General features: G+C 42.4%; 1 protein-coding gene and 3 long non-coding RNA genes across 5 annotated transcripts; 1 reads left to right on the top strand and 3 right to left on the bottom strand.

The window, feature by feature from the left end:
• Positions 1 to 1,076: 1,076 nt before the first annotated feature.
• LOC120024249 (zona pellucida sperm-binding protein 2-like) lies at positions 1,077 to 6,870 on the top strand. The gene is made up of 18 exons (XM_038968444.1): positions 1,077 to 1,164; positions 1,241 to 1,365; positions 1,613 to 1,811; positions 2,022 to 2,209; positions 2,297 to 2,387; positions 2,468 to 2,685; positions 2,833 to 2,989; positions 3,218 to 3,426; positions 3,629 to 3,746; positions 4,020 to 4,231; positions 4,512 to 4,626; positions 4,764 to 4,933; positions 5,401 to 5,495; positions 5,573 to 5,703; positions 5,943 to 6,132; positions 6,334 to 6,475; positions 6,558 to 6,678; positions 6,779 to 6,870. The coding sequence occupies exons 4-18, from the start codon at positions 2,075 to 2,077 to the stop codon at positions 6,868 to 6,870; spliced, it is 2,196 nt and encodes a 731-aa protein (XP_038824372.1). The 5' UTR covers positions 1,077 to 1,164; positions 1,241 to 1,365; positions 1,613 to 1,811; positions 2,022 to 2,074.
• Positions 6,871 to 12,933: 6,063 nt separating this feature from the next.
• LOC120023874 lies at positions 12,934 to 14,985 on the bottom strand. Of its 2 annotated transcripts, XR_005472786.1 has the most exons (3): positions 14,912 to 14,985; positions 13,194 to 14,775; positions 12,934 to 13,059 (listed from the first exon to the last, which is right to left on the bottom strand). It is a non-coding gene; the product is annotated as an uncharacterized LOC120023874 (long non-coding RNA). The 2 variants fall into 2 exon arrangements; XR_005472785.1 differs by having other exon boundaries at positions 12,934 to 14,775.
• Positions 14,986 to 15,022: 37 nt separating this feature from the next.
• On the bottom strand, positions 15,023 to 15,943 carry LOC120024069. Its single transcript, XR_005472802.1, has 3 exons — positions 15,640 to 15,943; positions 15,243 to 15,290; positions 15,023 to 15,110 (listed from the first exon to the last, which is right to left on the bottom strand). It is a non-coding gene; the product is annotated as an uncharacterized LOC120024069 (long non-coding RNA).
• A 5,080-nt stretch (positions 15,944 to 21,023) lies between these two features.
• On the bottom strand, positions 21,024 to 24,821 carry LOC120024624. The gene is made up of 5 exons (XR_005472878.1): positions 23,877 to 24,821; positions 23,486 to 23,655; positions 23,010 to 23,226; positions 22,409 to 22,584; positions 21,024 to 21,991 (listed from the first exon to the last, which is right to left on the bottom strand). It is a non-coding gene; the product is annotated as an uncharacterized LOC120024624 (long non-coding RNA).
• Between the last annotated feature and the right edge of the window lie 1,341 nt (positions 24,822 to 26,162).

Here is a 26,162-nt window from a genome sequence, read left to right as displayed (position 1 = left end):
TACCAAGGGACTCTTGACTCAAGTATAAAGGACTCAGACTCAAACAATAGGGACTTAGGGCCAGACTCGGACTTCAGGTTTAGTGACTTGACAACGTCCCTGAATAGTATGTCTTAGCTGCGTTTACACAGGCAGCCCAATTCTGATCTTTTGCCCAATGATTGGCAAAAGAGCTGATCTGATTGGTCAAAATACTTATTACTGGACAAAGATCTGAATTAGGCTGCCTGTGTAAACTATTAATGCTATTATTGAAAAAGGCCAGTAAAACCGATTTTGTCTAGAAGGGATACAGCTTTTGTCAAAATTGACTTTTCGTAGCAGCTTTAGGAGAACTTATGCAGCAGGTTAGAATAATTCATATAGCAGGTTAGGAGAAGTAGGTTAGGGTTAGGAAAAGGGTTAGCTAAAATGCAAAAAACAACAACTTTTGGAGTCAATTTGACAAAACCTGTATCCCATCTAGACATAATCCAGCAGCACACCTTTGCCCTACTTTTCATTGTTTCGCTGATCACCTCCCTGATAACATTTCAGATATAAATACAACATATAGAGCTAAAATGCTTATTTTCTCTACATGAAAGAGCAGCATATCCAATGCGGTTCAATCTGACTGTTCTGTCCTCTGATTACAGCTAACGAGCTGTGAGTGTGGGCCGTTGATTGATAATGACTATCACCTGTGGCCAGTGTGATTGGATACCAGATAAAACACCTGGGGAGGGGATCAAGCACAGTATTCCAGTCTCCTTCTGTGCTGCACTTGCTCTTATGACAGTGTGGGTTTTGGTGCTGCGTACAAGCCAATGTGCAGATTTGTTGTGATGTGTGTTTTTAGATGTCTGTAAGTATCTTAGTATTTTTAGTTTTTAATGTTTGATAAATGTGTGATTTATATGTTGTACTTTCATTTTAGTGTGACATGGGTTTTGCTGAGTGTTGCTGTCTCTGGGCAGTTCCGGAGGCCAAGTTCCAAGCCTAGTTCAAGTAAGGGCTCCCGACTTGTATAAAGTTGCTTACCTGACTAATACTGCTCAGTAGGACTTACTGGTATCTTCTCTCCAGGTAATGGTTTGCGGTCTGCTTGTCTTGGCAATGTCTTGAGGTTAACATTGGACAAAACTCTGGCTGTGGGTAGCCAGCTAGAAATTGATGCCATCGGTGAGTCTAAGTACTGAAGAGTCATGACGTTGGTGTGAACATTTTATTTCAGTCTAATCCGCAATTGTTCTTTCAGATGGCACTGACATTATACCGTTGTCGAACACCTTGGCTGCCCAGTGTGGATACAGCATTGAGTCTGACCCTTGGGGCAACACCAAAGTCTTTGCATCCTTGTTGGGCTGTTATGTTGACAACCAGGTACATTTCCAAAAGGGATACTGCGGTTAAATGACAACTACCTGGTCCTTTGTCCAACTTGCTGCTTGTCTTTTTATCAGCATATGTATACATTTCAACTTGTGAACAGTATTCATTTAGGGCAAACGATGCCAAAAGTTACCCATAAATGGAAAATTGGCATTCCAGGTTGTCCCTCCCTGTTTTGGCTAGTCTTATGCTTCGTGCCTAATGAACATGACCCAGAACTAAGTGATTTGTTCCATAGGTGGATTTGGTGTTCACCCTTGGCCTGCGACTCCGAATGTATAGAGATGGCCTTTCAGAGCAGGTCAAGCATGATGTGACCAAGACGTGCAGCTATTCCCCCTGGGCCTCCCGGGAAATTCTCTGTGACAGGAACTACATGGAGGTGAGGCCTTTCTGATTATCCCTAGATTTGGTTTTACTGCTATAATTTAAGGGGGGTGCAATACTTTGGTGTAGAATTTATTGATCAAGCCTTGGTGATTTGCTCTGTTCAGGTGTCAAGCCTCATTGTCAAGCCAGAGACCCCTGTCAAAATGGTCGCTGGCCAGCAGGTTCATGATTCCTGGGAAAATGCCATCCCTGACGTATGTCATTTAAGATGATTCATTTTTTTTATACACATGACTGGCTACATTACTTGTCTGTAGTTACTATTTCCTTGCCACCACAGGCCACAGTTGCTCCAAATGGAATCTGGAAGATGACATTCCACACCCCTGACCCCAAGGTCATGTTGCTGACTGATGCTCAGGAGGCTGGTTATGGTGTGATGATGACACAAACAAGACTGGTGATCCGAAGCCCCTACAACATGGCAGAGACTTATTCTGTAGAGGTGATCATCACTGGCCTAAGCAATTTTCTTGGTTTTCACTTCCCTGTTATCATAATGCCATGTGACTAATATATTATTTCTCACCAGGTGGCTGGAGTTCCTATGGAGGTCTTCAGTGTGTCCACTTATGACAAGATTGGCAGTTTGCTTGTGGATTCAGCTGCTGCCTGTCCTACTGGTACATATGCTTTCTAAAGGTGATCTCTGGCTTTATACAAAAGCAGCACATTTCTGATTGTGTCTTGCCCAATATGTCAGGTGGTGTAGTCTTCACTGACAAGGTCATCACCTGGCATGTGCCTCGCCGCATCACCCCGCTGATTTCTAGTGCTGTTAAGATTCTGGAGACACACATGGGTATCTATGGACAGAGGCTGGACAAAACCAAGATGGCTGCCAGACACTACAAGCTGTCTGTCACGGAGTCTCACATCATCATTGAGATTCCAGTGGGGTCACCCGACGGCTACTACAAGGTCAGACTACTTGCATATTGTTCAGTAGGCCAGAACTCTAGCCCGGATAATGTTTTTCTTAATGTAATTGTTTCACTTATCTGCCTAATGAACAACATGTTTTGAAATTTGCTTGATTTATACAATTTCTATTTGTATTGATTGCAGAGTCATGCCCCAGATTATTCTTACCACATAACCTACACTGTTGAACCGATGCTTGAGTTGCTGTGGAGGGCAGAAAACACACAGGCTGACACAAGATACAAAGTCCTCTTCCCCATCACAACCCCTCTGATGCCCAGGACTCCACATGTTATTGACAGTAAGTCTGCTTCACTGGTACTGAAAGCAGGAGGTCTGTTTAGGATGGTTTACAGTTAAAAAAACATTTTGTCTGGCAGTAACCTCCACTCTAGCAGATGCTGTCCCAGTCTCCAAGGAGGAAATATAACTCCCTGGTATAAAAATTACATTGTCAGGAATACTTTAATCATTTTCTGGAACACCTGTTAAGTTTTACCTTTAACCCATGTTATGGCCTCTCTTCCAGACACTGTTCCTGAGCAGAGAGTGTTTGAAATCCTTCTGGGGACTTTCCTCCATGATGTGGAGCTGATGAACATCACCTTCACCACCAGGGTGTTAACTGTTGCAGAGTGCAATGCCAGAGGCTTTGATGTCCAGGAGCACCACTTTGCTAACACCTCCAAGACCTTCTCAATACGAGTGCCCTTCTCAGATGAATTAGTCCTGAAACGAGTATGTTCCTTCGGTCAAATGTACTCAGTCTGTAATAGATCATTGCTTATGTGGTGTGTGTGTATATATATGAACAGGGTTTCATAAAGGGCAACTTAATGTTTTGGCTCACACAGTACATCTGCCTAGATGCTGCATCTGAAACTTGCCTCATGCTGAACATGACCAAAATGTAATTCTCTTTTCTATTTAATATATGCAGAACCCTGATCCCCTTACAACTGTGTACTTCCTCCCTCTGGTCTTCGGTCTGCTGGTCCTGCCTGAACAAACACCCTTCCCCCACCCTGCTGAGCTGGAGGCCTCCCGGGAAGATGTTGGTAAGGCCACTTAAGTTAAATATCACTTAAGTAGATTGACTGCAGGATCCAGTAAGGTATCTGATTAAAAGCTTAACTCAATTGTTCACTTCCATGGAGATGATAATTCTATTCCTATGTATTTAATCAAGTGAAATGCATAGGAATAGAAAGCAACAATTTAGTTTCTACTTCGATGCACTTAATCCTATCCAATAGGGAAACTGGGCCCAGGATGAGCACCCATCCAGTGCTTCAGATCAACTTGTTCCTTAGCTGCATTTTCTGTCTTAGTTCTTCCCACAATCACCGGCAGCTGCGACCAGGAGAGCTTCTACTTCTCTGTAAAATACGGGAGCCAACAGGATAACTTCCAGACCATGATGCTTCATGCTGGGTCATGGAGGGAGCTGGATACTGAGCTGGCAAAGCTGTACAGTCTCACTGGCAACAGCACACACTTCAGTATCATAGTGCCCTTCACTGCACCTGCTGCAGCATTTGAGGTATATGTTCTGATCATGATTACTAGTAACGCTAATGCCACATGACTCTCGCTGTGCGCGATTCCTCAGATGACTATTGAACTGCCTAATACATCAGGGGTTGGCAACATGGTGATTTTATTTGCTCCATAAAGTTTGTTCTTTTAGGGAATTTAAGTGTGACATTGTCAAATGTGCTCTTGGTTTATTTGCACTGTTAAATTATGTTCTGACAGTTAGCTCAAAGTAACTGTTTAAATAAAGTTGCCTACCCCTAAACTAAATAACTGTTGCTTTCCAGTTGGTTCATTTAAAATCTATCAGAGCCAGAGTGGACTTGCTGCTGTTGGAGATGCCTAACATGTGGCTACTCGATGACCTTTCACTTGCCTGCTACTTCCCCCTGGCTACAACTGGTTTGTTCTGTTTAAAATTGCTTTGGATTTTAATAATGTTACTTTAAAAATGGCTAACAATTGCTTAAAATTTTACCAGAATGCAGTGTCACATTAGGTCAAGAGACTGACTTATATGCACTTTGAACACATTTCAGAGTGCTACTCCAACGGCACAGTGACTGCACTGGCGGTTAAGGTGGAATCTGTTAGCAACTTGAACCCTGAATACCTGACCTTGAGGGACCAGTCATGTAAACCAGCCTTCAGCAATGACCGCTTTGCTTTCTTCTCCTTCAAACTCAACTCCTGTGGCACCACAAGAACAGTAAGACTGCTTCTAGGCCTGATAACTCATCAGTAATGTGGATCTACAACTTGACTTTATCAGATTATGTGGATATCAAAGTTTTTTTTTCACGTGCGCTGAATACAACAGGTGTTGATCTTACAGTGAAATTCTTACTTACAGGCTCTAACCAATAGTGCAAAAAAGTTATTAGGTGAACAATAGGTAGGTAAAGAAATAAAAAGACAGGCTATAGAAGTAGCAAGGCTACATACAGACACCGGTTAGTCAGGCTGAGGTAGATATGGTTAAAGTGACTATGCATATGATGACCAGAGGGGTGGGTGGGACACAATGCAGATGTGCAATCTAGGATTTGATCCTAGATCGGCACGCCTACTGACACTGCATATGGACCCATGTGTTAAGAGTCTACCACTATGTTGAATGACATTCTTCATACTGCACTGGGAATATTGAATTTCTAATTGTTCTTATCTTTTTAGTTCTTTGACAATGTCATGGTGTATGAGAATGAAATTGCCTTGCCATACAACACAGGCAAACAAAGTAGGAAAGGTCCATTCACTCCAGAGTATCGGTAAGAATACATGCCACTATGTTGTGAATGATTTTCAGTCCCATGCGTATTGTCACTGGTTGGCCCTCATTTTTCAGACTCACCATCTCTTGCTACTACCTGCTCAACTATACAAAAACCATGGCATTCCGTGCTAGCCCAAGGAGCACTGACCCCGTGGCAGATCCTGGGGTGGGACATCTGGTAGTCCAAATCAGACTGTCCCAGGGTAAGATGAGTATAAGTGACTGTCCCAAATCAGCCTTCTAGTCAGACTGCTTGGGTTACTAGTTCTAAACTTAACTACATTTCTTGACTAAAAATTAGCATGTAAAACAACATGTGCAAGGTTGATTCAGTCTGAGGTGACAGGTCATGACTTTGTCCCAGCTGGATGAGGAGACATGTAATTAACTCATGATGTAATAAACATTCAGGTAGACTCTGCTCACTGGTTCTGTCTTTCAGATAGCTCTTATGCCTTATTCTACCAAACTGAGGACTACCCAGTGGAGAAGTACTTGAGACAGCCTCTGTATTTTGAGGTGGAGCTGATGCAGTCCACTGACCCTCAAATAGAGTTGGTGTTGGAGAACTGCTGGGCCACACTGCACAAGGACAGGACTTCTCTTCCTAGCTGGGACCTCATCATTGACAGGTAGCTAGCATTTTTTTTTTCTGGATTCATTTTAGGCAGAATAAGTGACCAGGGTCTCATTCACTAGTAAACTGGCTGAAACAAATGGACTACTTGCCCAAAACCTTTCGCTTGCAAAACAGTTTGGTATAGTGCATTAATGAATACAGCCCAGTATTCTTCATGATAGCGATCTAATCTCTTGCTCACTCCTACTCTCAGCTGTGAGAATCTTGATGACCTCTACCTCACTGTCTTCCATCCCGTCGTTGCAGACACAAGGATTCATGTCCCAGCTCACATCAAACGCTTCTCCATCAAGATGTTCACCTTCACCAAGGATGATGCAGTTCTGAAAGAACAGGTATGTAGACTGTTTCCTCTGGAAAGTCTATTCTCTTAGATGCTAGCCTGAGTTGTATTTTAAATACTCTGTTCTCTCATAGATCTTTGTTCATTGTGACGCAGTCCTCTGTGACACCACCAAACCTGATGGCATCTGTTCAGGCCAGTGTGCAAAGTCCCTGAGGTATGCAAACTCTCACAGACCAACTGGCTCAAAAAGAGGTATGTTCCATTGTCCGGAGATTTCTGGCCGCTGATGGCTCTTATCAGCCACATCAGTATGTCCTCCAGACCCTGAATTTGGTGTCGGCTCTTGTTCTAGGTCTAAGAGCTGCAGATGCCAGCCAGTATAAGAAAAAGATCTCATCTGGACCTGTTCTTCTCTCTGACTCCAACTTGTTCTGGAAAAAATAATAAATCTTATTCTGTTAAGTCTCCACACACTGGATTTGTGTTCCACTACTTCATTTTGCAGAAGTTGTTCGATGTAATTATAGACTCAATAGCTATTCACTAAGCCACTTCTACAGCATGTCGTGCCAGACAATATTGGCACCGTAGTTAAGAACTCTACACTTAGTTGCAGCTTCGTTTCTACTCATTAGGTCAACATTGACTACCTTAATTTTTCAATGTTAAGAAAATCACCAAGGTGCAATACTTGGTTAAATAGCCTTTGACAAATACTGCACAAAATGCATCTAGTCCTGAGCTTGCTGTACCTTTCTACTAGCAATCTGGTTTGCTTAAACTTCTCAAGTTGAGAGGTGCCTCCTGTACCTATGTTACTGTAGGTTATCAATGGGATTCTTTTTTTTTCTCCCATAATGGGTGTAGTTTGGGTCATCCTACTGGACCACTCATGACCTTCAATGGAGACTCAGTTTTTGGACTGAGCTTAAGCAGCTGACTTTGGGGTTGGCAAAGCATAGCACCTCTTTGTATGGACAAGCTTTAATTAAATTTGTCATTAGTGAAAACTGCTAATCTGTATTGCAGTCTTCATTTCCCCAGAATTAAGGCATTAAATAGTTTTGGAAGTTCAAGAGAATTCTGGTCTTACCAACAATGGTGCAGTCAAAACACTTGCGCCAATCACATGGAGGTTTGACACTGTTGGGTTGCTTTGCCTCTGGTACTGGGGGCATTAAGTGCAAGATATGAAATTGGCAGATTGTACACTGCAACCCCTTTAATTGTCTTCCAATTGTCTAAACGGGGTCTGACGGTGTCTTCCAGCAGGATAACCTAAACACAAGCACCTAGCAATTGTTAGTACACTTGACTTCCTGTGATGTCTGAATCCCATCAAACTGAAGTCTCCACCCAATTTTGCAAATTGGTGCTGCTGAATTGGGTGCCAATTTTGCCACCAATTATTTTTCTGAACATTGAAAAGGTGTTTTGTAATTGACAACCCAATGTATGCATAATTCAAATTAATGTAAGGGTGCAAATGTATTTGGCTGGCACTGGAAGGACCAATGTTTGTTACCCTATAGGTAGGCTTTGAATTACTTCCAGATTGTCTGACATGGCCAGTCTTCCTCGACATAAGTTCCGTGTGTACCAGCGTTATTGTGCTGAGTAATGGGATGCCTGCTCAATTGCCAATTTTGGTTCCCCTCAAAATGGAAGGGAAGCTGTAATGTGGCAGTGAAGCACTTCAATAGGCCAAGTTGTCTACTGCCTCGTTACTAAATCTGACTCGCATTTTCAGGAAACGTCTAACTAAAATGGGTACTGCTCTTTCATTTTGGATGTCAGGCTACTTGAACAAACATTTGAGATGTATTGCCGGTTCCTCAACCATGGCTATTGTTTGACATCAGCTGTAGTAACTCGGCTTCTAGGGAAAAGTCATTGGCTAGGAGGGCCCTATTACTGTTCAATCACTTGTCAATGGACAGTCCCACTCACCAGTGCTGGACTTGGCCTAAAAGGTGGCAGTACTGATGCAGGCGCTCATATACATTTGTGCTAATATTCTGAGGAACAGGCGCTCAGACATTAGGAAGTGAAGATATTCTGCTCTGAGCCCCCGCCCAAGTAAAGCATGCCACTCACACCTTGCCTCAACAAATCGCATCGCCAATTAGTTATTGTTCCGTTCCCCTAAAATGAAATTGACCCCAGACCCGATGTATGGCCAGAAAACATAGCTGAGCCATGTGGGTTAAAAGGTCCTGTCCTTTAAGCGCAAGTCTATGCTTCATACCTTAAAGCTAACATTCTTAATCAGTTTACTGCATTTATTTCCTAATGTGTAGTCCCAATGTTTTACACCTTACATGTACATAATCTTGATTATTTCACATTCCAGTCCCACTTTGATTAGAAAGAATGTCCATTTTCAGTTTTCATTCTCTGTACTCCATGTGAGTGAACATCAAGTGCAAGTGAGGCCATGCTGTCACAGAACTAGGCCTTAGCCTGCTCTTCAAAATAGGTCCACAAAGTATCCAGCTACCTCATACGCAGTGCCTTCAAAGTAGTCTTACCCCTTGATTTAATCTACTTCACTGCCTGAATTAAAAATTGATTAAAAATACTGGACAAATGCAACATGTAAAGTTTCATGAGCTGAAATAAAAGGTCACATGTTCCATATGCGTATAAGTTTTTGCACTTGTTAATCCCTGTTAGTGAGCATTTTCTCCTTTGCCAAGATTAACATGAGGTTTGGCATAGCAAGAAGCTGATTAAAGAGCATGATCATTACACAGGTGCACCTAGTGCTGGGGACAAAAGGCCCCTAAAATGAACAGATGCCACAATTGCACGCTTCCTTCACATGTCATGTTGCTTGCAGTAATGTTCACCAAACTTAACATTTCTCTACCGGTTTAGAGAATTTGGCAGTACATACAACCAGCCTCAACCGCAGACCACGCCAGCCCAGGACCTACATCAGGCTTCACCTGTGGGATTGTCTGAGGGTGCTGAGTATTTATCTGTAATAAAGCCCTTTTGTGGGGGAAACTCATTTTGATTGGCTGCGCCATTGCCCTCCCGTGGCTGTGCCATTTAGGTTAGTATTGTGGAACACAATGTTGACCCATAAGTTCTATCACAACCATAACTGTTTAAAAATCACCTTTGGTCTCAATCTGAGCAGTGTCCTTTCCCTCTGGCAAATGCATTAAGACGGACACCTGTATCTTTGTAGTAACTGGGTGTATTGATACACCACCCAAAACCTAATAATTACACTATGCTTAAAGGGATATATTCAGCTTTTTAGATCTACCTATCGGTGCCCTTTACGAGGCATTGGAAAACCTCCCTGGTCTTTATGGTTTAATCTGTGCTTGAAGTTCACTACTCGATTGATGGACCTTACAGAATTTTGTGTGGTGTACAGATATGATTAGTCATTCAAATCAGGTTAACCACTATTGAACACAATGATTCCGTGCAACTCATTTGTTAAGCGCATTTTATACACCTGAACTTACATAGACTTGCCATAACAAAGGGGTTGAATACTTGGCTCAAGACATTTCAGTATTTCATTTTTTATTAATTTGAAACATTTCTACAAACAAAATTCCACTTTGACATTAAGGGGTGTTGTGTAGATCAGTGACAAATCTCTATAATTTAAGTTTCAGGCTGTAACAACGTGGGAAAAGTAGTGATGTGAATACTTTCTGAAGGCACTGTACAACAGACTAGCGCAAGTAGAGGCTAGTCTGCTTCTTGCTGCCTTGTTCTGTGAAGGTTGAATGTTTTATATGCATTGTACTAAACTTTTCCCATCAACTACTGATGTATTGAGTCTTTCAGTTTCATAGTTATCATTAGAACGCTAGTGCCCAATACTCAAAGGCTTTCGTTTGAGGTATCCCTACACCAGGTACAACAAAGCACAACCATGTTTTTCCATATCTCAAGTCTCCCATATATGAAATGGATGGTTGTGTAAATGTTTTACTGAAAGGGGTTAAATTGATAAATAGGGACACACCACCTAAAGTCAAACCGTGCAGAATGATGCATGGCTGGAAGGGGGGTGAGCCACAAGCTGATGTAACTCAAAAGTACAAGCTCTGATATTGCTACAATGTGGAATACAAGGAGTCAGTTGTCTTCCCTACATACAAACATATCTTAATGCATATTGGAAATATAGACCTGTAAACACAGATACAATAGGAGGAAATAACTATGACTATTTATGATGAATGTAAGCCTTTTGGTAACTGTTGAAAACAGACTACTGTCAAGTCAAATTTGCTCTCAGTGCTGTACGGTCCTGCCTGACACAAACGCATACACTAAAGGGTTTGGATGTTGTGGCTATTGTAATCAGCGCTAAGGCAAGCTCAGACACCAAAAACGTATTAAGTAAAAGGTTGCTCTGTGGATTTTATGTTCAGCTTCTTCCAATTAAGTTAGGGCCCCCCCCAGACTTCACTCCAAATCCATTATGGTGCCCAAAATGGCGGTTTAATCACCTGATTTGTACACGTATGACCACTACTTAAGACTATTTCTGTGTAATTCAACTGTTAGTAATCCAACATGCCCACCATTTACACTCAAACACCTTTGTCTGGATTTATAAAAAGGTAGACTGCTTGGCATGGCAAAACCAGGCAATCCAAGTCACGAGCGTCTGAGGATCAATGAGGCAACTGGGAGGCTCCAACGAAAGAGAATCCAACCCTGGACTCGGACACCCTCTCCCTAGCTATACAACTTGCCCCCACTGTAGTATAACTTGTGCCTCCAGGATTGGGCTCTTAAGTCACCTCATTATTTAGAAGTGAGCTTTGATTCATTGCTAGCCTAAAACGTCTGCCTGAATCCAACAGAACCTTCCGCTGGCTCACTGCATTTGTGATGCACATTGGGATGTTCCGGTGCACTCTTATCCTGTTCCGGTTGAGCTGGCACATTGCGTCTTCCAGACAGTCATGTCCATCATCCTGGCTGTCTGGACCTGGAGTTGCTGTAGATGTTGACATTAAGGTGTATTAGAATGCAACCAGAATGACACTCATTGACAAGAAATGCCATCAACTTAATGTCATTGGAATTGCACCACTCCAATGTCAATACTATTGAGAATCTCCTAGAACTATTCTCCATAGGCCCACTCCTCCCATCAGGCAGTTACTAGAAAGAGAGACTGGACTGCCATGTCAGGCCATTCAACAGACACAAATTGCTTGTGTACATTGGCCTCATACTATTTTGCTACCAACCATAGCTGACCAGCCCATGTGACACCTGAACTGGACTAGCATGTGAAGAATGAGCTCATGCTGGGGTGACTCATGCATTGGTCTGTGAAACTGCAGTAATTCCAACATCCCTATAAGGACATGCCATTTTATGACGAACAAGAGGCCGCTTAGGATGGTCAAACTTGCTGTATGTGATTATTTATGGAGGCTGGGGATTGACTGGGATATAGTGGTCTTTGTGCACCATGCCTGATCAGCTCCACCTCCTTTGCAACCCTTTAACTGTCCATCAAAGCCCAGGGATCATCTTCAAATGTATATGGAGCTGTGCTATGTCCCTCACAACCAAGCTACACTAACCTCCAAGTAACTGGAGGTCACTCTCACAGGTTGCCACTCTCCACATTTCCTGCTGGGCGTGCCCCAGTAAGTAATCAATGCCAACCACCCACAGTTAATACCGGCTACATTTTCATCCCGACTTCCAAAGGAATATAAAGATATGTAGGACATGACCTGCAGGACTTGGCCATATTCAACATAAAAAAACATAGGCATCGAAAGGCAAGTATGTTTGTGACAGCCCTTTCACAGACTCCTTCACAACCAGACAACCAACCATTCCACTACTGGAGTATCCTCAGCATCATTCAGGCTGAGATAACATTCTGGTTAGTCAATGGGTCTCGTTGGCATGCAAGCTGCATTTGTTGAGTGCCTGCACCCAAATGTTGTAGAAATGGAAATTGATCACCACACAGCCCTGAATACCCTGTCAAACATACAGGAATGATACTGCTCTTGTTGCTGCAGCTTGCGCAGAATGACCAGTTAGCTGTGCAACCTGGTCAGGCTCCAGAACTACAACCACTACTGTTAGCTGTGCAACCTGGTCAGGCTCCAGAACTACAACCACTACTGTTAGCTGTGCAACCTGGTCAGGCCCCAGAACTACAACCACTACTGTTAGCTGTGTAACCTGGTCAGACTCCAGAACTACAACCACTACTGTTAGCTGTGTAACCTGGTCAGGCTCCAGAACTACAACCACTACTGGCTACTTTGTCTTCTCACCCTGATAGGACACAGTCATGACCTGTCACCTCAGACTGAATCAACCTTGCACATGTCGTTTTATTGGGGAAATTGCTAGATTGGGCATCGCTAGAGTAAAGTGACCAGATTTCCGAAGAAAAAAACCCAGGGACATTTCCAGTTTGGCGGTCAATATACCATTAAAATATCCAATGTTATTATCTATGAAATAAAAAAAGGGGGACAATTCCGGTTTCATGTATTTAATCTAACAGGCACACTGTGATAGAAAGAGAAAACAACTATATTACAGAAACCCTACAGACAAGACAGAACTGTCCGATCTGAACAGCCAGTCAGTGGTCCTGGTAGTCTGGGTAGAATAAGAGCAGAAGAGAACATGAGCAAAATTTTAAAAAACAGACAATAGTATATGTGAAATACTTAACATAATAAAGAAATAAGATGCTGATGAGATTGGTAACTACATAATATACTTATACCAACCTAATCTGTATATTTTTCAGAAGAATGTATTTTCTTCAGGATTGCTGTGTCTTTGGCCAGCTTCTCCATGAACTCCTGGCAGGGGAGGATGAAGTTTGTCTTCACAATAAGCATGGCCTTGAAGGTCGGAACAGTGAACCTATTTCTTGCTGCTGTCCATATATCATTCATTTAGGAGAACACTCTCTCGACTGGTGCATTACTTCCAGGTAAGCACATGACAACAGACGCTAATTTAGCCAGGTTAGTGTGTGGGATGTCGTTCTCTTTGAAGAGTGTAACCACCATGCTCCATATCTGACTAAGCGTTGTCTCAGATGTTTTCCATTCTTCAAGCGATCCCCCATTTAGGAACTCTTGCAGGCCAGTAACCTTGTCAAACAATGAATCCTCATTGATGGTCACATTGGGGCATTTTTCCTGCAGTGTGGCTGCTGCCTTCTGGATCTCTTCACGCTGAGGTTGCCTTTTTAAAAGGAGACAATGTAAATCTTTTAGATTATTTGTGTGCTTTCCCCAATGCTTGCAAGTAGTTCACAGCCGTAGTGAAGAATGATTGGGATGTTTCGAGAAAGCTCTCTTTAGACATGGCTCCATTTTCCTCTAGCTCTCTCAGAAGTCCTCTGACCAAAACTGGAATGAAGTTGTCATCATGTCTTGCAGTCAATTTTGCCTCAACGTTTCTCAGAATTGCAGTTGACTCCACAGCACAGCGGTCCTGGCCTTCAAGCATCTTGATCATGTCACTGAATATGGTCAGGTTTCCATGGACAAAGGCCAGCCAGTGGATCTTCGAACATTGTTCGCAGGACAACAGGGCATTTGTCTTCAGAAAGAAAAAAGGATTTCAAATGGCACATACATTTTCAGCACCTTTTCTAGAGCAGGGAGCATGGACAGCCAGCGAACATTGCAGTGTCCTAAAATGTTATGGTACTCCTGGCCAACAAACTCACAAAAGCTCTTCAGTCTTTCTACTCTGACGGTGAAAATATCTTTGTGAGCAGGTAATCAACATCAAGGGGAATCATATCCAAAGCTGTTCTGGCCGTGTTATGAATGATGTGGGCAGGACAACCTAAGTCAATCACCTCCCGCTGCAGAGCCTTTTTAACTTTGGTATGGACATTAACCCTCCCCAGCCTATTCAGTCCTCCAAAGTTGGTATTTATGTTGTCGGCAGAGAATGTTTTCCAGGTTACATTTTTAGATGACCACCAGGATCTCAGCTGCAATTTCCTCTGCTGTTTCTCCTTTCAATTCAACAAAATCAAGCAGTTTTGTTTCCACAGATGTGCTGCCATCATATTTTACTCACTATGGCGTCACATTTTGTCCTAGCACATGTAAACTTTGGCTCATAAAGCTTCAGTGAGAGTTGTGCTGTGCAGTCCATAGATCTGTAACTATGATTGCATCGCATAGTGCGGTATGCAAAGACACCCTCCTGCACAGCTAAACCATATTCTTCTTGGGAAGGCTCTACCTTCTTGAAGAATGTGGTGACAGAGGGCATACCAACACGGCCAATCAGAGAGGCTTTTTCGTCTGTTGATGTTCTACCACTGCCGTTCTTCCCCCGCTGCCAATTGGAAAAAGAGGAAATACAAAGGTTTCTGTGAACCATTCTATCGTCTTAACCTGAGCATATAAACGGAAATTCTCATCATGTTGCCATTAAAATGGCATTTTCTGTTTCTTGGAAAGAACCATTGTACCTCCTCTGTCTGCTCTTCTTCACTCTCCTTGTGTCACTCTTCTTACTCTTAACTTTTTATTCTCTCCAATCTCTCTCCTCTTTTCTTCACTCGTCTTCCTTCTCTTTCTTCCTTTCCTTCACCTTTCCACCTCACTCTTCTACTCTCCTCGCTTCACTTTTTTTACGCCCTTCATTTTTCCTTCTCCTTCCTCTCCAATCTGTAATAATAAATAATACACTATTAGATCAAATACTTTGGTTAACAGATTCCCATTGCTTGCATCATTTTTGTATTTCATCTCAAAAACATTGTTTGGAATAATTGGCGGGCTCTGTAATCATATCTTTACCTTTCCTCTATCTCATTCATTCATCCAGTCTTCTCCTTCATCTCCACTCTAACAGAAAACATTATGCTAATGTTATCCATGAACATTTTAAATTATATTTTCAAACTACTTATTATAATGCCAAACCATTAAAATTGTAATCTACAAATAAATATTCTCAATTAATTGTGCATTCATTTAATATAATTTCAAAATAGCCCACCCAACGCATGTGAATGTTTTTTAACCTAGCTAACGTTACCATGACAGTAGCTAGCTAGCTAGATAACTAACTAAGTCTACATAGCTAATGTTAGATAGATTATCTGCTCTATAAGGTTTTAAATATGTTATGCTATCTATATAATAAATTGTGACATAACATTACTAGCTAGTATCTCAAACGATTGTAACTTACCTGGCTTGAAAAGACGTTTGTGGTGATGTTGTGGATTCACTTTGACACTTACTAGCTTCTGGCCGAGTTTCCACAGCAGTTCTCTCTAAAACTAGCTCGAGCAAGTAGTTAGTAGAAGAAGAGTGAATGAAGCTGCTATAGCGAGCAGCCCCCTCTGCTCGACAAAACAAGCACAACGCGATTGAGACGTCAACCAGTAGCATCTGCTGCCTGATCTTTCTTGTTATGTAAAGTATTATTTCACATTGCGGTCTGTTTTTAACACACAGTTAAAAACGGGGACAGCTACAGCTGGGAGCTGGGGACAGGCCACCAAAAACGGGGATGTCTGGTCACCCTACTCTCACACGGAACCCAAACCGGCTGCGCGTGTGCGCCATCGTGCATACATGTATTTTGTCCCCCCACACCAAACGCAATCATGACACAGGTTAAAATATCTAAATAAACTCTGAACCAATTACATGAATTTGAGGACAGGTCGAAAAGCATTAAACATTAATGGCAAAGTGCTAGCTAATTTGTCCAATTTAGCTAGCTTGCTGTTGCTAGCTAATTTATCCTGGGATATAAACATTGAGTTATTTTACCTGAAATGCACAAGGTCCTCTACTCCGACAATTAATCCACACATAAAACGGTCAACCGAATCGTTTCTAGTCATCTCTCCTACTTCCAGGCTGTTTCTTCTTTGAACTTATATGGTGATTGGCATCTAAACTTTCATAGTGTAATGAAACAGCAGGGAGCAGGTCTCGAACCCTCGACCTTCTAGTCTGAGGTCCGGCGCGCTATCGACTGTCGACTTCTGCGCTTATAAACCCAGGCTCATTACACTACTCCCTCCTTTCAAAGAGCGCGTCCTCACGCTAGCTTGCGACTCTACGTCTTACAGGAACGCGCTCACCGGCCAAGCACACGCACTGTCGTGGATGCAAGGTCCTATCACTTCTGACACCAATGTAATGAAACAGCAGGGAGGAGGTCTCGAACCCTCGACCTTCTAGCCCGAGGTCCGGCGCGCTATCGACTGTGCCGCAAAAGCATGCTCCCGCGGCAGAGTCGATTTCCGCGCTTATAAACCCAGGGTCGTTACAATAGTATTACCACGACGTCCGACAACACAGTTCGTCTTTCAATCACCCACGTGGGTATAACCAATGAGGAGATGGCACGTGGGTATCTGCTTCTATAAACCAATGAGGAGATGGGAGAGTCAGGACTTGCACCGCGATCTGCGTCACAAATAGAACTGACTTCTATTTTAGCCCTTGGCAACGCAGATGCTTGTTGACGCACGTGAGCAGTGTGGGTGCAATAATTGAATAATATAGATTTCTAAATTTATTTTGCAACGCTCGCGTCGGGTGTAGTCAGGGTACTAGATTGGCTGACTGTGGTATTACAGGTTGCTTTCCTGTAACTTAGTTATTCTACTGTGCTTGTGAAAGACGTATATGATAATATCCTGCAAGTGTGAATGAGATTAAAACATAAACACACTGAAAAACTAGTTTGCTTGAGCTATTCAAACAGGTATGGCAGTGCCACTCTCTTGATATACCAAGAGCCCTTATGAAACACTTAAGACAGAACACTACTTACAGTAAAAGCAGACAGGTGTTTGAGGCATGAGTGTTACATAATTCATATTTACAGGTGATTTAACCTCTAAATGTTATGGCAGCCATATTGGATATGACACCATTTTGGATTTTAGGCAAATTATAAAGAATCTGCAATGACTTCATTGCAGGACTAGGGGCTAAATATACTAAGTCCTTTAACCTCTACATGATGGGTGTCCCTATACCAGGTAAATTGAGTTAATGTGCGCTAATGTGATTAGCATGACAGTTGTAAGTAACAGCAAGCTTTACAGGACATAGACACATCTTATATGGGCAGAAAGCTTAAATTCTTGTTAATCTAACTGCACTGTCCAATTTACAGTAGATATTACAGTGAAAAAAGACCATGCTATTGTTTGAGAGTGCACAACAATAAAAAACTTTTATCACGGCAACTGGTTTGATACATTCACCTCTGAAGGTAAATAATGTACTTACATTCAGTAACCTTGCTCTGATTTGTCATCCTGAGGGTCCCACAAATAAAATGTGGCATAGTTTTGTCTTATAAAATAAATTGTTATATTCAAATGTAGGAACTGGGTTCTACAGTTTGAACCCTTGCTGTCTCTGGCTCCACACCCACCATCTAGATGTGTGAAAGTTAATGTATAAGCTAATGATCCATCATTTATGACATTCCTGGGAGTGTGTGAACTTAAATGTATTACCATATCATTTTTGTATGTTCTCTATAGTTATGTACTTGAAAATGTATCAATTCGGCACATTTGAGCAGACTTGATACAAAATATTGTCCAGTATTGCTTCACTGGATCAATCTGGAACTTTGCACACACATCTAAATTGCACCTTAGCTGAAATAATACATTATGGCCTTGCTCTTGCATTTCAAAGGTGTAAAAAAGCATTTCTTTTACCAGATAGTGTTTTCTCCTACATGAATTTCCCATTTCCACAAACTACAAAGTGTTCTTTCAAATGGTATCAAGAACATGCACATCCTTGCTTCAGGTCCTGAACTACAGGCAGTTAGAGTTGGGTATGTTATTTTAGGCGAAAATTGAAAGGGTACGATCCTGGAACCTTCGACGCTAAGTGTCATTGACGTCACCCACTTGTTTTCCTTTGAGACTATTACAATAGTCACAAAAAGTGTAATTGTGCATTTGTCACGCAGGACCATACATTGAGTGCAAATTTGACTTGGAAAGTTGTCTATTGAACAGCTACCAATCAGTGAAGTTTATATTCATGAATATTCAGTTGATACTCCGCCCAGATGTGAAGAGTAGTGTTACGGATACAAGTATTCTGTGTGTATCCTGTGTGTTTCTTTTCTCTCCTTCTCCCCTACTCACAGGTGACAATCATCATTCCCCAATCAGTCGCTAATCAGAAGACACCTGCTCCTTTTCTCCTACCCAATCACAGTTCCTTTCCCTTGGTTTAAAACCCCTGGCAGTTGTTTTCTCAAGAGCTCAATCTCTCTGTCAATGCCATATGTCTGTAGATCCATTGTGTGGTTTAGCATCTACATGTCACTTTGTCCCCACCTGTGAGTATTGGTTTTGGTTATGGTGTGTGAGTGTTTGATGGTGGGAAAAGGGGGTAACCAAGATAAGACGCCCATGGGCTTACACTACCCGTAGGTAAACTTTGTTAAATACACTAGTTAGAACTGGGCGGACCACCCACTGTATTTTTGGTTAGTTGTTGTTGAAATAGGCTAGTCTAACTTAGGGGTGTTTTGGATGCTTATTGTTTCTTTCCTTGGGTCCAGCTCAGCCCCTTTTCCTGCCCCCCTTTTACCGTGTGTTTAGAAATAAACCCTGAGTGTTTGACGGTAATTAAGTTGTCTTATTTCGTTCTCACCGTTACTTTGTCACTGTTACACTTTGCATGAGTTATGTTACGGGTCTCGTTACCATCCCCCCCTACTGTCGGGCCAAAGGGATTCGTAACAAGTAGTCTGGTGGACTTTCAAACTTTGTATTCGGATTAGCAGAAACTACCAGCGCATAGGTTTAATCTACCAACCTCACACCTTCCCCGTAAACCTGTGGTAGTCTTAACACAGCCAAAGTCAAACACTGCCCATTTCTACTCTTAACATATGATTTAACCTAAAAAATGTTTTTACAATATAACAAACACAGATATACTTTACAATATAACTCTGTGCTTGTGGACAAGCACAGAGCCACAGTTGTGATAAATGTAATGAAACACTTTACTCAGTAAGGTCACTCCCACAACGGCCAACTTTGAGTCGTTGATGAATTTGTCTTACGCACAATAGCATGGGATGAGGGCATCTGCCAGGAATACTGATCATGTGTTACACTAGTGATAAGCTGTAGTGTGTGCGTCTAGATTGGGAAAAGTAGCCACTCGTTTACATTTCCAGGTCCTACCCTCTGACGAGCAGCATTCACCTTGAAAGACTCAACAGGAGTTTGCACAACTGTCGGGAAGGAAAAAGCAACACTGTGTCGTGTCTTTGGCTATGCTGGATTAAGTGACATGACATGCTATAAAATCCTTTCTCTAATTAATATTACCTGATTGAGCTAATCATGTAAATGTAATTAACTAGAAAGTCGGGTCACCACAAAATAATATTTATAGAGCAGTTATCTTCCGAATAAACTCTTAAAGACCTAGTAATATTTTACATCAATAGCAGTCAATATTAATCGGCACCTTATTTCAGTCTCATCTGAAAGTTGTAAATTCTTGGTTATCTTCACGAACCCTGGCTAACAAGTTGAATCAGCAATACAAATTATTTATTTACTGAATACCTAACTAATCACACAGAATTACATATACACAGAATGAATCATACCTTGGTTACAAATTATGTCATGAAGGAAAACGTCCCTAGCGGACAGAACAGATATGACAGCTGGTTACACAAAGAAAAGGGGGTTGGATTTGCGTGAACTGAAGAACACGGGGAGAAGCGATGTCTCTATCGGGCCGTAGGCAGCTACTCTATCGTAAATACAGAATCTTATACATTTTATATTACCGCCCATTTGGAAAATGCAATAAATATTTACTCTGAGCTGCGCTTCAATAGGTTGGTGGTAGATGGAAAGCCATGTTGCCCAACAGAGTCCTTTGTCCTTTGAAGAGTGTCTCTGGTGGTGAACGGGATACATTGTAGTGTCGTCGTTGTGTGGTGAACGGGATACTGTCTGTTCCCTCATAGCCCACGTTTACAGCAGCCGCTACTAACTCAACGGCTAGGAGGTATCACTTCTGTAGCGAATAAGAGTAAAAAGTTCATACCATTCGCAACCAAAGCTCACGCTGAGGTTGGCTTCGTTCTGTAGTTATTATCTGAATCCTTCTGACATCGGACCATCGTCCTAATGTACCCGAAACAGGTTACATTTTCGTCAAGGGCTTATATAGTGGAGGGAGAGAAGGGTGTGTTTCATAGTTTATAACCCATGTCTCTTCACAGGGGAGGGCCACTGATTGAGCAGAGCTCTAATCTTATGAAAACCCAATTCTCTCATTTGGAAGCTAAAATTACATTTAATCTTTTCACAAATAGTTTCATTTAAATTGCACAATTCCATGTGAATCTGATAACTAATGTGTAGACTTTCCCAGATACAGTTTGTCATCAGTCATAATGTCTCAGATGACAACTGAACTGACATCATATTCATTAAGTACCAACGCATATTTTCAACTGGTTCTATTACCGAAATATGGTTCCTTTCCCTCCACTTGTTTGATGTTCCCAGACTCTCTGTTTAACAAAGGCTATTCAAGAGTTCCTCTGTAGAGTCAGAGAGGGAAGGGAGAAAGGTATTTATGGGGTGGGGGTCATAAACCTTACCCACAGGCCAACGTCATGACAACTGTTAGTGGATAGTGTCACAGCATGTGCACAGAGGATCACCTTATCCCGCAGTACCACCCTTACTGTGTACACCTCACAGGGAGTATCCCAACAGAGTCCAGTCTTGCTGCAGCACTGACTGGTGTATTGACTGACCCGACTCATCACATGCTGCCTCGGGCTAGATACCAGTACTCCACGCCGTCTCACCCTGGGACTCAGCAGCACTAAAAGCCTAAACATCAGTAAACTCAATGCATGGACCGTCAAATAAGGTAAAGTTCATTCAGGAAGTAAACCAAAATGCCAATTCTACATGCCTCAGAAGAGAAATTGGAATCGGTTTACTTCCAAAATTGAAAGACCAACACCGCTGCAGTCAGAGCTCGCATCCATCCACAGCCTTGGAGCTCAGCGTCACCACCCTGCTGGCATCACTTTGGGGGAACAACATGCTGGAACACTGAGTCAGTTCTTCCTACTACACTGGAAGTCTGTTCTGCTTTTATACCAAATATTTATTTTAAAGTTACTTTTACCTCAGATGGAAAATTGGTTTGCAGCTTAAAACTGGTTCCGAGTTGCAGAATTACAAAAGGGGTTGATTTATACATGTCAGATGACTAAAGTATATGCCTTGGTGTTGAATGCAAATAACCATATGAGCATTAAAGCTACCTTAATCTTTAAGTTACTGTTTCTGACCCACTCACACTGCCATGCCTGATGAAAAGCCAAATTAGAGCAATTGATAGATTGAGGTGCAAGTGAATCAAACCAAATAATGTCGAACACTTTATTTGAACTTTCCTCACCTTAGGACATTTACACACGAAGAACCTGTCCAGATGAAACATATGCGATGCTCCTCAGATGTCTTTGTGAGGTCTTTGCCCTGTTGCGAGAGAAACCTGTTAGTTCAGTTGTTTGACTGGAGTCAGCCACCACTGGGTGGAAGACCACACAGTACAGAGCCTCCGGTTTCTCACAGCTGCCAGTGGAGACAGGAACCAAGTTAAGCAGACAAATAAAAAAACTAACCAAAACCACCTTGTGTATGAAGTCCTATGGTGGTTTGGTCTGAATTCTTTAGAAATAGCCTCTTAAGGCTGGCCCTACCTGAGGGGGTATACTACAAAGCAGGTTCAAGGAGTTAACATACCTACATATTCTGATCACAACCATGTTCATTTAGATCAAAATAATGCACTCCAAAAAAGTGAACATCTGGGTTGGAACGCTAAGTCAGCATTAAATCCAAAGTAACCCACTACCCAAAGCACTTATCTGGGTCAAAAATAGAACAAGTTACCCATTAATGAGATTCCATCTGGATTGTGAGTCAGTCCTTGTTGAGCGTGGCCCAGCAGTGGTCAAGCAATAGCGCCACCTTGGGGTCAGTGGACCTGGTACGCTCCACCTCAAAGTACAGAGGCTGTCTTAGGTATGTCACCACTGGGTAGTCCTCCTCCTGGTGGAACGAGGCATCTGGAACACAGAGAAAACCAGGGGGGAGTGTTCATGAAACAGGGAGGTACCTGAACTTATCCAATAAGAAATGCTCATTTTCATATCCTGTTGTGCCCCAATAAACATGACCAATCTATAGCAAATGCTACATCAACAAGAGGCTTCTGCTGAATTCACCAACCACCTACTCCATAACTACTCCTGCAGATCGGAGCTGGTTGGATAAGTGGAAGCATTACAGGTTGGAAATATTTCCACCCAGGAAATCAGAAGGCAAGATTAAGCCTTGACCATACTGCTTACATTTTTGCACTTTATCAAGATTATAAATGCAGTGAAGGAGACCTGCTAAGTTTATGCAAATGATGGAATATTCAATCCTCAGATCAGGACTGACTAAAATGTAGAGGCCAGGAGTCAAATTGAAATTAGTGCACTCTTACCATGAGTGAGTCTCATTCTGAATATAAGCTGACCGTTCCCAGTCTCATTGGTGAGGAAGGAAAGCGTGTCGGTGACATTGACCACGTAGCAGCAGGACAGTCAAGTATTCTACCATCCCTCATTAGGTTAAGGGAAACATGCCTTCACTGGTAGTACTGCCACAGGAAGATGTTTGGGGTGGGGGTGCTGCAGCACCCCTACTTCCAGAGCCTATGACTGGTAGACGATGGAGGTTAGAGTATTGAGCAACTGGCGATAAAAGCATACAAATATTAATTATAAATGTTATGATTTGTGGAATCACTAACTGATATTCTTCTGAGTCTTAAGTTTCTGCGTTTGTCTTCCCCTCAAGTTCGTCTGGCAATGAGAATTCATTCTCATACAGCGTGACATTGTTGATGAACTATAAGAGTAGCATTTACTTTAGGGCCTGTAGAAGGGAACAGTCCCCATCAACTCAGGGTAATTGTACCTTCCGGGTGGTGCCACACGAGTTGACAGTGAAGTGAAAGTAGGCAAAGCGGTCATCGCTGTAGGTGGGGCCACAGGCAGGGTCACTCAGGCTCAGCTGACTAGGGTTCAGACTGGGAGCATACTCCACCTTCACCGCCAGTGCAGCCATCGTCCCGTTAGAGAAACACTCTGGGGCAAAGGACAGGTAGCCATCAGGTATCAAACAAATAGTATGTTCCAATACTTGCTTCATTTGAGCTTGCCTACCACAGGGCAACAGTCCAGAAGTAAAGTCTATGCCCATCTGGCACTACAATTAGGCTCAGCTTAAAGAAAACAATTACTATCTGAACCCAGGTTTGGTAGTCATGTCATGGCCATTTTTCTGCAGTATTAGTTTTAGAACCAACCAGTTAGAGTTTTGAAGCTGCAAGCCAGGGTGAAGTATTTGATGGTAATGTTGTAGGGATTCAGTCACATCCAGTCTGCTCCTGATAAATGAAGAGTGAACAGACTGGGAAACAGTTTGAGCATTCATTAGTCAATTTCATTTAGAATTTTAGCTTAATGTGTTCAGGGAGAGCGTCATCACACTGTGATAGTGATGTTTGAGTCACCCTCTTAAATACTGTTGAGCAAGCTCCTTGGTCAGCAGCCGCTTCCCAACCACAACCACGAAGGGCTCCTGGTTGCCATAGTTCAAAGTGATAACGGATCAGGATAACTTTTTCCAGTGACTGATGGTGGAACTAAAAGCACAAAAACAGGGAGGCACTACTTGAACTTGTCCACGATAAAACATTGATTTCTATGGTGTGCCCTAATAAACACGACCCTGGCAAATTGGGAACAGGTTCCAAATACACAGCTTAATACTTTTGCAGAGACTGCATGGGAAAAAAGAAAACATGGTTTCAAGTCAAATATGGCATTCACGGCAATCATTGTTAACGAGAGGAAACAGTCAATATAAGGGGTGCATAGTCCAGAAAACAGTTCCATACCAACGTCCTGCAGTACAGCGTACACAACGTCCTGCAGTACAGCGTACACAACGTCCTGCAGTACAGCGTACACAACGTCCTGCAGTACAGCGTACACAACGTCCTGCAGTACAGCGTACACAACGTCCTGCAGTACAGCGTACACAACGTCCTGCAGTACAGCGTACACAACGTCCTGCAGTACAGCGTACACAACGTCCTGCAGTACAACGTACACAACGGCAGGGTGAGAGAAAGGGGCGTACTCCGGCAAGATGACCAGGCCGTAGATCAGCTGAAGAGTGAAGGATGTGACTCCTTGTTCCGGTCTTTTCTGTAGATACAGTTGAAGTCAGAAGTTTACATACAAGATAATGACTCCAACCTAAGTGTTTTTCAACCCCTGCACACATTTCTTAACAAACTATAGTTTTGGCAAGTCGATTATGACATCTACTTTGTGCATGACACAAGTAATTTTTCCAACAAATGTTTAGAGACAGATATTCACTGCATCACAATTCCAGTGGGTCAGAAGTTTACACTAAGTTAAGTGCCTTTAAACAGCTTGGAAAATTCCAGAAAATTATGTTGTGGCTTTAGAAGTTTCTGATAAATTATGTCAATTAGCCTAAGTCAATTGGAGGTGTATCTGTGGATGCATTTCAAGGCCTACCTTCAAACTCAGTGCCTCTTTGCTTGACATCATGGGAAAAAAGCAAAAGATATCAGCCAAGACCTCAGAAAAAAATGGTTGACCTCTGCAAGTCTGGTTCATCCTTGGGAGCAATTTCCAAACGCCTGAAGCTACCACGTTCATCTGTACAAACAATAGTCCGCAAGTATAAACACCATGGGACCACTCAGCTGTTATACTGCTCAGGAAGGAGACGCATTCTGTCTCCTAGAAATGAACGTACTTTGGTGCAAAAAGTGCAAATCAATCCCAGAACAGCAGCAAAGGTCCTTATGAAGACGTTGGAGGAAACAGGTACAAAAGTATCTATATCCACAGTAAAACGAGTCCAATATCAACATAACCTGAAAGGCCGCTCAGCACAGAAGAAGCCACTGCTCCAAAACCACCATAAAAAAGCCAGACTACGGTTTGCAACTGCACATGGTGACAAAGATGGTACTTTTTGGAGAAATGTCCTCTGGTCTGATGAAACAAAAATAGAACTGTTTGGCCATTAATGACCATCGTTATGTTTGGAGGAAAAAGGGGGATGTTTGCAAGCTGAAAAACACCATCCCAATCACGAAGCACGGGGGTGGCAGTATCATGTTGTAGGGGTGCTTTGCTGCAAGAGGGACTGGTGCACTTCACAAAATAGATGACATCACGAGGAAAGAAAATTGTTGATATATTGAAGCAACATCAAGACATCAGTCAGGAAGTTAAAGCTTGGTCGCAAATGGATCTTCCAAATGGACAATGACCCCAAGCATACTTCCAAAGTTGTGGCAAAATGGCTTAAGGACAACAAAGTCAAGGTATTGGAGTGGCCATCACAAAGCCCTGACCTCAATCCTATAGAACATTTGTGGGCAGAACTGAACAAGCATGTGTGAGCAAGGAGGCCTTCAAACCTGACTCAGTTACACCAGCTCTGTCAGGAGGAATGGGCCAAAATTCACCCAGCTTATTGTGGGAAGGTTGTGGAAGGCTACATGAAACATTTGACCCAAGTTAAACAATTTAAAGGCAAT

The sequence above is a fragment of the Salvelinus namaycush genome, chromosome 29 (genome assembly GCF_016432855.1).
Source record: "Salvelinus namaycush isolate Seneca chromosome 29, SaNama_1.0, whole genome shotgun sequence".
NCBI lineage: Eukaryota > Metazoa > Chordata > Actinopteri > Salmoniformes > Salmonidae > Salvelinus > Salvelinus namaycush.
The sequence above is the reverse complement of the archived record's forward strand: the minus strand, read 5'-3'. Positions and strand labels throughout refer to the sequence as shown.

What these genes read in the sequence shown, in the direction of transcription:
- LOC120024249 (XM_038968444.1), top strand. Translation starts at nt 2,075, where the DNA reads ATGACATTCCACACCCCTGACCCCAAGGTCATGTTGCTGACTGATGCT. An exon ending in AGCTGCTGCCTGTCCTACTG is followed by an intron (nt 2,388 to 2,467) that starts GTACATATGCTT and finishes CCAATATGTCAG; the next exon opens with GTGGTGTAGTCTTCACTGAC. An exon ending in ATGAATTAGTCCTGAAACGA is followed by an intron (nt 3,427 to 3,628) that starts GTATGTTCCTTC and finishes TAATATATGCAG; the next exon opens with AACCCTGATCCCCTTACAAC.